At 34.6% G+C, this 12119-nt stretch overlaps 1 protein-coding gene across 1 annotated transcript; it reads right to left on the bottom strand.

Annotated features, from left to right (window-relative positions):
• Window positions 1-6580: 6580 nt before the first annotated feature.
• On the bottom strand, window positions 6581-8366 carry LOC134239603 (spidroin-2-like). The gene is made up of 3 exons (XM_062721786.1): window positions 8334-8366; window positions 6774-7507; window positions 6581-6671 (listed from the first exon to the last, which is right to left on the bottom strand). Exons 2-3 carry the CDS (start codon window positions 7503-7505, stop codon window positions 6657-6659), a joined length of 747 nt encoding a protein of 248 aa, XP_062577770.1. The 5' UTR covers window positions 7506-7507; window positions 8334-8366; the 3' UTR covers window positions 6581-6656.
• Between the last annotated feature and the right edge of the window lie 3753 nt (window positions 8367-12119).

The following is a 12119-nucleotide window of genomic DNA, read 5'->3' as shown; positions in this document are numbered from 1 at the left end:
TTGTAATTAAGTAAAGATAAATCAGATTGAAAGATAATTAAAATCACATAAAATGTATACAACGTGTGTAATGCGTCAAACTGTCATTGTGACATTATATTTAAATTTCCAATGTGTCCGAGATAAAGTTACAAATAGTTTATGTACTTTATTTCTACATAAATGCTCTGGTTCATCCAGGGGCGCGGTTAAAAAAAAAATCACGTGCAGGGCGGGACAAATAGCTTGACAGAAGCAGGGCTTGTAGCACGTGGATTGGCGGAATCAAGAGCATGTAAATATAAGGGATAACTCAGTGTCAGATTTTTTGATTTTATGACGATGATCAATCGATTGGCTTGCGTGATAATTTTATGCATAAATCGGCGTTTATGAAAATTATCACGCAAGCCAATCGATTGATCACACCATGAAATCGAAAAATGACAGTATTCCTTAAATAAATAGATGCATTGTTACAACGCACTTTGAAAAAAAGTTTCAAAGTGCGTTAAATTTGGGACCAAATCAACGCACTTTAAAAAAAATAAAATTTCTTTTCAAAGTGCGTGAATATCGACCTACGAAAGCCTATTAGGATCAATCTAGAGAGAAAAAAATATTAAAAGGCGTTAAAACGCCTTTCGAAAAGGCGTAATAACGCCTTTCTAAAAGGCGTTATTACGCCTTTTATAATGGCGTTATTACGCCTTTCCATTCTAAAAGGCGTTATTACGCCTTTCCAAAAGGCGTTACTATGCCTTTTTAATTAAGAAATACGGTATCATTTTTTGAGTTTTATTGGGATGTAAAACGTGTTGGTCACGTGATCAAATCTCTTGAAGCCAAGATTTGATTATGTGCCAACCCGTTTTACATCCCAATAAAACTCAAAAAATGATACCTTATTACTTATATTTACATTTGTGACTTATTCATACTTTCAATTTGCCTGATTGTGACTTTTAACGTGTGAAATGCGTTATTTTTCAAACCCAACGGCATGTATGTAATCCACTGAACGCGCGTCGGACCTTTATGACGTCACTGAGAAATTACGTCGAACGTTTATCCATACGCACGTCTATGACCTCTTGACCCCGTATCTGTATTTATTTAAGCATTGAATTCATATTTTTGGATGTCTTCGGTCCTATAACACACCTGGCCGTGCCGACAAATTGAATACCGCGCGTTAGCGACGGCCAGGTGTGCTTATATTTACATTCTCTAATTTTCGTTCTTCATAATTGCTTATTTCGTTAATCTTTAATGTGAATTTAGCGCCCTTCAAAACTGCCGTGGTTAATAGATGTAAGAGCCGTTTGTGACGTCAAATGACGTTAAATGACGTTGCAAAGTTAACTTACGCAAACAAACATTGCGAGGAAAAAAGTGACAAATTAATTCTTAACGCACGTTACGTTAATTTTTCAGGGTTATAGTTTTTCATTAAATTGAAATAAAACATTTTACATTTTGGTGTTCCTAGAGTATTGAAATTGCATATAGTTCCTACTATGTATTCTAACGCGCAGTGACAAGGTTTCGTGTGTGTTATTATAGGATTAAACGTTCTTTTTTCAGAATTTATCGATGTGTAAACTCTGCCTTTTTGCTCACAAACTGAATAAAAGTGCGAAGCACTTTTATGTAAAGTTTGTGAGTAAAAAGGCAGAGTTTACACATCGATAAATTCTGAAAAAAAGAACGTTTAATTCTTATAATTCCAATTACGAAGTTTTTAAATTATTAAAATTATTTCCCTTTGAGGCCGCCATACAATCCGTTATTTTGTACGGCGTAGGAATACTTTAATGCCACCGATGCCACAAAGAAACGTGTACAAGATGAATATCGATAAAATCCAACTTAAATTGTCAAAACAATCAATAAATAAACTTATAAAAATTCATTGAATGTTGTTTTAGTCAACAAATATCGTAAATACGCGTATTCTCCAGAATAATTCGTCCTTGACCATGGCCATGTTGACGTCATGACGAAAGTTGAAGACCGACGACGTCCTCGATTTGCTCTGGTTCGTTCAAAGATTTAGGGAGAATATGGGATCTGTAGGATGTAAACATATGAATTTGATGCCAGAAAGGCAAGAGTCTGAGGTACGTTTCTTTTCCCTATCACAACGATACCAACTGAGCTGATATGGAACGTCGAGAAAATGACAGCATGATCAGCGAGTTTTTAAAATTCACACTCGTGATGCGACAGTGACATAAACATAATATTCCCGTCTGTCAGTCCTTTTTTATTCATTCGATCATTCATTTATTTTTTATTTCAAGTTTCTTGTAGCTAAAACGGACTAGAAGTATCTGTTTTCATTGTTTTTACAACAGTCAAGAAAGTAGTTCTGATTGTTGAAGAATTCATCGATGTGTAAACTTTTTCTTGAATTTGTTTTCGTCCAATCAGAACACAGGGAATCGATAAATAAAATTAAGATTGGAATTATAGAAATTTGAACGTCGTGGATTTCTAATGAATTTCATAAAGAAAATCACACTGAATGTAAATATACAGTTATAAATACGTTTGCTTTCAGTAGTGATATATAAAGGAAAACATTTGCAAATGTAAATATAAGGCGTTATTACGCCTTTATAAAAGGCGTTATTACGCCTTTCCAAAAGGCGTTATTATGCCTTTTTAAAAGGCGTTATTACGCCTTTCTAAAAAGGCGTTATTACGTCTTTTATTTTCAATATATATATATGACTAAACATATTAGCCCAAGCGAGTGGGGGGGGGGGGGTTGCAGAAATCTTACCTTTGGGACATGAATTTCACAATATGATATAGGACTAATTTCTCAAAAAATAATTTAAACAGATAGCAAATAGTCTGCCTGCTTTTTTCCAGGAAGAGAGAAAAATATCTTCAAATGACATGAATTTTAATACATGGCAAGCAAAGCTCTAAGATACATCTGCCTACTAGTATATCTTATCTTCACAAGTAGAGTGTTGCCTTCTCTTAATACGAATGTAAACAGTTGTCAGTGAGATGTCCAGGAATATAGGGAATTGCTTAAATAAAGATTGTTTTAATCAAATCTTTCATAAATTTATTAACATAAAAATAACGCCTTTCCATTTTCCTTTTCAAGTAGGCCAGTAATACGAGTGCAAATGGGGTACCCCCCCCCCCCCTCCACACTTTTTGGGGAAAAGTCTTGCTACAGTTTAAATATTATAGTTAACTGTTGGTTGCTTGGTTTTGTTGCAATGTGTAAAACTGTGGCAAATTATTGCATTTAAACAAAGTTTTACCGAGAAGTCACCCAGAAGTTTGGCCAGTAGAATGAGGGTGGGGTTAGAAGCACAGGCCTGTTAGATGCAAAATAATAGTTATTAAATAAGCGTAATAACCCTTTTGGAAAGGCATAATAACGCCTCTTAGAATGGCATAATAACGCCTTTTAGAAAGGCGTTATAACGCCTTTTAAACGGTGTAATAACGCCTTTTGGAAAGGCGTAATAACGCCTTTTAGAAAGGCGTAATAACACCTTTTGGAAAGGCGTTATTAAGCCTTTTGGAAAGGCATAATAACGCCTTTTAGAAAGGCGTAATATTTAACGCCTTTTGGAAAGGCGTTATAACGCCTTTTTGAATGGAAAGGCGTAATAAAGCCTTTTAGAAAGGCGATATAACGCCTTTTTCGCGTTATTACGCCTTTTCAAAAGGGGTTATAACGCCTTTTAAAATTTTTTTTTCTCTTTAGAGTGATCCTAATAGGCTTTCGTATCGACCATATTAACGCACTTTGAAAAATTGTGAAAAATTGAACCTGTTGGATAACTTTTCGGTAATAAGGCCACTTAAGGACGTGAAAGTGAGCGATTTTGGTTTTTCCATTCTTTGAAAATTCTTTCTCTCTTAAATGTTTTACTGTACTTAATTTTTTCCAGTTTGTATACATTTTCTGAAAACTAAAATTTAAAGTTTGCAACGTCATACCAGTTATGCAAATACATGTACATATATTTGGGTGTAGCATAGGCATCGGTACCGGGGGGGGGGGTCTAAGGCACACAAATGTTTTGCAAAGATATACGTAATATAGGCATTGGAAATTGGGGCTTACCTTGGGGGCGGGGGTCCACGTTCAATTTGCTACCGACGACTAAGAAAAAAAAAAGAGTTGGGCTGAGAGATCTTCTACTCGTCTACTCCTTGTTCGCAATGAGGTTAAATCAATAATGCAAATTAAAAAAATGCGTTAATCCGTTAATGCTGATTTAATGGTCGCAAACTGAGTTTTACCGGCGACGCGTAAGTAAAACGGATGTTTGCGACCGTTAAATCAGCATTAACGGTCGCAAATACCAAATTAGAAGATCAGTTATTCCCATTCTAATGCAATCCATACATTTTGTTTGTTGTTTACGTCCTATTTTGTCGAATTTTGTTATATAAAATACGTCACGGGGCATTGTTTTTTTGCGTCGCTCTTCAGGACTACCTTTATTTTTACAAACTGGTGTAATATTTGATAGTTTCCATATATATGGAAGCTGTTTGCTGGTTTATGATGCATTAAACAATTTTGCTAGGGGTGCAGTGATGGACGGAATTATATTTTTCAGTATATGTGGAGAAATATCATCTGGTCTTGGGGGTTTAGATGGGTTGATATTATGTAATTGATCCTCCACTTCTTGGGGTGTAATGTGAATTGTGTTTATTGAATATGGTGGACCTGGCCCTTGAGGGGGTAGTTTGGATTCTGTGCTGTCATCAATATGTGATATTTCTGCAAAGTGTTTATTAATTATATTAGCTTTATCAATAGGGTGTATATAAATTCTACCATTAGATTTTATTGGTGGGGGTTTAGTTTGTTTTTTAGAAAATTTAGTAATACACTTTACAATTCGCCACCAAGGGCGGGGCTCTATTGATTTTATAGTGAAAATGCATTTATTCTTGAAAATCTTCTCCGCTTCAGGGTATTAAATTAACCAACTAAGCACATAGTTATGATGAGCAAGACTGTCTCTTTCAAAATTGTGAATTTTATGGCCCCAGGGCCAGGGGTTCTGGTGTTAGGGTGGGACTCTATTGATTATATAGTGAAAATGCATTTATTCTTTGAAAATCTTCTTCTCCGCTTCTGGGTATGAAGTAAACTAACTAAGCACATAGTTATGATGAGCAAGAGTGCCTCTTTCAAAATTGTGAATTTTATGGCCCCAGGATCAGGGGTTCTAGTGCTAGGGAGAGGCTATATAGATTATATAGTGAAAATACATTAATTCTTTGAAAATTTTTTCCTTTGCTCCTGAGTTTTATGCCAATGATCCAAGTATATATATTTATGATGAAGAAAGGTGCACCTAGCAAAATGGTTATTTTTTATGCCCTCCCATCCCTGGGTCGGGGCGGGGGGTTACATAGTCTGAAAATAAATTAATGCTTTGAAATCTGCTCTTTGGTATTAATCAACCATTTTATGATAAAATTTGCAAAATTTTGAAATATATGGCCCAAGGGTCCGTGGTTCCTTTGGGGTGAGGTGCAAAACTGGTTATAAAGTGGAAGTGCATTTTCTCTTTGTTACTCTGATCAACCTCTGGGTATTAATTAATAGAGTAAGCATGCTAAGTTTATAATTATGATAAGCAATGGTGCCTCTTTCAAAATTATGAATTGTAAATTTCATGGCCTTTTGTTTAAAACACGAACCAAAGTTATTTGTTTGAAAGTTGTCACACGATACTCAGGTGACCTATAAGGCCCGTGGGCCTCTTGTTTAAAATTCTAGTCTGTAATATGTAGAGTGGGGTTAAAAGTGAACGACTTAAAGCATAGCATTTACCTTAAGAAAAAGGGGGCAATTTGATTTTTCAAAACTATGAAAATTCCTTTTCTCTAATACGTTTTACTGAAACATTTGTTTTAAGTTAACTCATTTATTGAAAGTTTTCAACATCATACCAGTTATGAAAATACGTATCTATGTTTTGGGTATAGCATAACCATCGAAACCGGGCGAAGGACAAGGGAGGGGGGCTTAGCCCCCCACTTATTTTGGTAAGATATACAACAAATAGGTATTGAAAATGCGGCTTACCCTTTTTTGGGTTTATTATCTTCTCCTCTTCTCGACGGGAGTAAATCAATTCATAAGTTTTTTGAAAGATAAATAACACTGAAATAAAATTTTCCCATTACTTTATAATCTAAATCCAGAAGTTTTTACATATTTTTTCAAAGTGCGTTAAATGTCTCCTTGGTAAAATATATTGATGAAATCTCTTTACGCACTTTGAAAAAATTTCAAAGTGCGTTGAGTATGTCCCAAATTTAACGCAATTTGATTGATTGATTGTATATTGTTTAACGTCCCTCTCGAGTAACGCACTATGAAAAAAATTTGAAAAAAATTTCAAAGTGCGTTGATTTTGTCCCAATTTTAACGCACTTTGAAACATTTTTTTCAAAGTGCGTTGCCACAATGCTTGCACCAAAATAAGTTCAAATATAAATTTAATAAAGTGTTAACTTAATACAGATAAATGTTTAAGTAATACAGATAAATGTTAAGTAACAAATATTAAATAACATAAAACAAAAATATGCTAGATTAACAATTTATTCACAAAAATACTGTTTGCGGTTCCAATCAATATGAGACAGTCGGGGGTTTTTTCTTAATATATATTTACCTAAAAAGAAAAAAAACATTCTTTCATTCCGTAAAATGATATCTTAAAAAATAATGTTGTATGTCATTAACATGATTAAACATGTACATGAAGACAGCTTACCTTTTTCTTGTTAACAAATGGTTTTCGGGCAGGGTATCGGAATGGATATCGACCAGGTACGGGTACTCTGGGATAGCCGACACCTGGTGGATATCTGGGAAATGGCCTAGTGGGGATTCCTGGTAGGAGTGAGGGTAATCTTGGTTGGAATGTAGGGAATCCAACTTGAGCCGGAGCAAAACGTCCTGGGAACCCAAATGGGCTACCCACAGCAGCGGCACTAGCAGCAGCTGACCCAGCACCATTTGCGGCGGCAGCAGAAGCAGCAGCAGCTCCATCATCACCAGAGGCCGCAGCTCCGGCAGCAGCACTGCCACCAATTCCAAACTGTTGGAAACTCTGAAATCCTTGGAATCCAGTGCCAACAAAACTGGGATCCAATTGGTATTGGAATCCAGGCTGGGAAGATCCTACAGCAGCAGCGGAAGAAGCTGCAGCTCCACCAAAAGGTCCACCGGAAGCAGCAGCACTAGATGAAGCAGCGCCACCTAGTCCAGATGCAGCTGACCCTGATGAAGCAGACGAAGGTCCAATTCCAAAAAAGGGAACATTAGGTAAACCGAGACCGTAGTTTAATGAGCCGGAACCTCCAGTGGAGACCACTGTGCTACCTACTCCTCCAGGCCCCCTTTGTGTTTTTCCGTAAGTACACCCGTATCCATTGCAGCCTCCGAACTCGTAATCAGCCAGAACATGGGACAGAAAAGCTAGAAGGAATGCTGCACGGAACATGGCTGTAAATAATAATTTCAAAAGAATACAGAAATTGGATTTTTGTTTCAATCATTTTGAAATTATTCCACAAATAATTTCAAAATGGTCTATTTGCTACTCGAAAAATTTTCTTTTTAACTTCAGTTATTTCGAATATATTGGAAATATACAAAATAAAACTTTTTTTCTCGACAGAAATTTACAATAAGAGTGAATTGGACAGGTAGTGATTGGTGAATTTACAGGATTTTACGTTTATTTGCTTGTTGTGATTCTTTTCTATGCGACATTCATAGATTTTGAAGGCTACTAAATAATAATACAAGTTAATTTTTTTTCTACAATTTAACACTTTTATACTTCTGTAACATTTCTGAAGTCTTTAATCAATTGCCTTATGTGTCTATATTACTATTTAGTAAATAGGGACATTTTTTGAATAAATTTATAAGTGAATTCAGCCAGAAGTATGGTTTAAACAGGTTTAAAAATGAAATATTTTCCATGCTCAATATTACCAATTATAGATTCTTTTAACATAATCCCGAAATAAACATTTTAAATTGTCAACCAGTTTTTGCTTTTGCGAAAAGAATATTGTTTATGATATTGGAATGTTGGGTACATAATTCAAACTATTTTTCATTTTCTTAATATATTGAGAATATCTATCAAGTTGATTTATAAGGGTTGATTTCAACATCAGCCAAATTAAAGAATCTCTTATTGAAAATTAAACAAATCTGATGTGTCATTTATTTTCCATGGTTTGATTTTTCCTATATATCAAAAGCAAAGAATTTCTTTGAAAGATATAATATTTTTAATATATTAATGCTATCCTACCTGTTGATTGGGGATCTTCGTTGGAACCTGCTTTTTCAGCGTCCCCAAAGTCATATTTATACTCTTTGAAGACGTCATAGAAACAGTCACAATGAGTAAATATAGATTAACTGTTTGAAAATAACTTTTAAAAACGTGTGAGCCATTCAAAAAAGCGAAATTAGTTTTCAATCGTGACCTTTCACCTGTATTATATAAAATTTATTTTTGTTCTGGACTGGAGTGAAGTATGATAATATGTCGTACGATATATAATTATATTATCTATTTAAAGTTGACCTCAATGCAGCCTCCAAACCACATAATTAAGACGTTTCCTTATAAAACATTAAACTTTAATGCAAAACTGCATTTCCTAATTTAAAATATCAATTTATAAACTGTTTCATGTGTTTTCAGTTTGAGATAATAATTGCTTAGTACTTGAAAAAGTTGCATTACCGGTATATGTTTTTTTTTTCTTACCTGGCCAAACAGTTTTTTACACTCTCAATACTCATAACATTTAAGCAAAGTAGTTGAAACGTTATTTGTTGTTTTTTCACCTTTTTTTTTAATTTAGCGTTTTTATTTATTTCTTAGCAATAATGAATTTGTTTATTTCAAGCATCTATGTACCTAATATATCCCAAAGATAGAACATGCGTGGCCACATACTGAAATTAGCGAGGATTTTACACGGAAACTCATGATTCAAAAGTTTACTACTCCTGGAAAAAATTCTATTTTCAGAATTATTATTCTTTTTGCATTTAATATTAAACTCATGTAATAGGAATGCATAACACTGATAGCTATTTTATGCTTAATTGATGAGTACAAAAACAAAGGCCTGTGATAGTTTGTATAAAACAAATTAGTCAAAATGCGATCCAATGATAGGTTATATTTGCTAACAAGGTCATTATATAACGACCATCAGGTATTCAAAATGCTGATTTTGAATGAAGGTTGTTGAAAACCCCTGTAACATCAATTTTTAAGTGATTAGCATGCCTCACTTAAAACTTGTTTGTACTCATACCAAGCTCGTGAGTAGCGAATAAGTTGAGGTGATAGCGGAATATTCCTTAATAAACAGGGAACGTTGTGGATGGAAAGGCTGAACTGAATCTCTTTTTTTATTCAATTTAGTTGTTATCGTCTAGAGTCGTTTAAGATATCTAAATATGAAACAGATGTGACAGACTCCGTGGTATATTTTAATTCAAGTTCATTTGGATATATCGAGTCGCCATACATCCATACTAATGAATATAACTTAAATTGTTATTATAAACGATTTGTTAGACAAGAGGCCCAAGGGCCTTATAGGTCACCTGAGTATTGTGTAACAACTTTCAAACAATTAAATTTGGTTCGTGTTTAAACCGGAGGCCATGAAATTCACAATTTACAATTTTGAAAGAGGCACCATTGCATATCATAATTATTAACTTAGCATGCTTACTCTATTTACTTAATACCCAGAGGTAGATCAGAGTAACAAAGAGAAAATGCACTTCCACTTTATAACCAGTTGTGCACCTCACCCCAAAGGAACCACTGACCCAGGGCCATATATTTCAAAATTTTGCAAATTTTATCATAAAATGGTTGATTAATACCAAAGAGCAGATTTCAAAGCATTAATTTATTTTCAGGCTAGGTAACCACCCCCCCCCCCCTCTTTGACCCTGGGGGCATTAATAACCACTTTTCTAGATGCACCTTTCTTCAGCATAAATATATATATAATTGGATCATTGGCTTAAAACCCAAAAGCAAAGAAAAATATTTACAAAGAATAAATGTATTTTTACTATATAATCAATAGAGCCCCGACTTAACACCAGAACCCCTGACCCTGGGGCCATAAAATTCACAATTTTGGAAGAGGCACTCTTGCTCATCATAACTATGTGCTTAGTTAGTTAATCTAATACCCAGGAGCAGAGAAGAAGATTTTCTAAGAAATAATGCGTTTTCACTATATAATCTATAGAGCCCCGCCCTAACACCAGAACCCCTGACCCTGGGGCCATAAAATTCACAATTTTGGAAGAGGCACTCTTGCTCATCATAACTATGTGCTTATTTAGTGTATTTAATACCCAGGGGCAGAGAAGAAGATTTTCTAAGAAATAATGCATTTTCACTATACAATTTATAGAGCCCCGCCCTAACACCAGAACCCCTGACCCTGGGGCCATAAAATTCACAATTTTGGAAGAGGCACTCTTGCTCATCATAACTATTTGCTTATTTAGTGTATTTAATACCCAGGAGCAGAGAAGAAGATTTTCAAAGAAATAATGCATTTTCACTATATTATCTATAGAGCCCCGCCCTAACACCAGAACCCCTGACCCTGGGGCCATAAAATTCACAATTTTGGAAGAGGCACTCTTGCTCATCATAACTATGTGCTTAGTTAGTGTATCTAATACCCAGGAGCAGAGAAGAAGATTTTCAAAGAAATAATGCATTTTTACTATATTATCTATAGAGCCGGGCCCTAACACCAGAACCCCTGACCCTGGGGCCATAAAATTCACAATTTTGGAAGAGGCACTCTTGCTCATCATAACTATTTGCTTAGTTAGTGTATCTAATGCATTTTTACTATATTATCTATAAAGCCGGGCCCTAACACCAGAACCCCTGACCCTGGGGCCATAAAATTCACAATTTTGGAAGAGGCACTCTTGCTCATCATAACTATGTGCTTATTTAGTGTATCTAATACCCAGGAGCAGAGAAGAAGATTTTCAAAGAAATAATGCATTTTTACTATATAATCTATAGAGCCCCGCCCTAACACCAGAACCCCTGACCCTGGGGCCATAAAATTCACAATTTTGGAAGAGGCACTCTTGCTCATCATAACTATGTGCTTAGTTAGTGTATTTAAGTGAGCGTCTCAGAGAAAACCATGCAAAATGGCAAAAATGGTCCACAAGCTTACATCTCAAATATTTTAAAACTGATATAAAACTGGAAGAACATCCCATGAAAGTCCTAATTTGAATTCGATTGCCCTTCAATGTTGTTCTATTTTTAGCTTTGACCTACTTTATATATTGGCCCAAATAACCTTTGGAAATTGTGGAAAAAATACCAAAAATGATACATTTTGAGTACCAAAATATGAAAAAATTGAACAATTCATACAAACTTTGAATTTATATTTAAGTTATCCACGTCTTATTTTTTCAATAAAACATAGTTGCTTTGACAGTACTGCTTTTATAAAGGTTAGGCAGAATTTAGAATACTGGTATATCTATACATTTGCTATATGCCTCAGAAAATGCCAAATTTGAATAAGGTATAAATATACCCGTAAACACTTGAATTTTCTCCTTCTCCCAAGAATATAAAAGTAGAAGACCTTAATCAATTCTGGAAAAAAATCCATCTTTGGACTCTCAAAGTTTACAGCACAAATGATTAATATTGATCCATACATTTATGGAATAAGCATATTCTAGTTCATTCTTGAATTTATTTATATTTTAGACATTTAGGCCATAAAACGTTTTGGAAATTTTGAAATAATTTTTAAAAAATATTTTCTTGTAATAACTACTTCTTAAATCAATATCTTCCTTGTTTAAATCCTGTAAATAAATTTTGTATCTGTGAAAAACAATTTATAAGATTTACCTCCCCTTTAATGCTCTCCAGGCAGAGGAGGTAGAAAAGAGAAGGGAAGTCCAATGGAGGTCAAAACATGATTTTTCAGAATGAGCCTAATGCAACGTTTTTGCACTATGTGGTCTGATCTTTTAAATCAAAATGACT

The sequence above is a fragment of the Saccostrea cucullata genome, unplaced genomic scaffold (assembly GCF_032062105.1).
Source record: "Saccostrea cucullata isolate Sc308-1 unplaced genomic scaffold, CSIRO_AGI_Scuc_v1 ctg80, whole genome shotgun sequence".
Taxonomy (NCBI): domain Eukaryota; kingdom Metazoa; phylum Mollusca; class Bivalvia; order Ostreida; family Ostreidae; genus Saccostrea; species Saccostrea cuccullata.
Note: the sequence above shows the minus strand (reverse complement) of the source record. Positions and strands in the feature narration are given on the sequence as shown.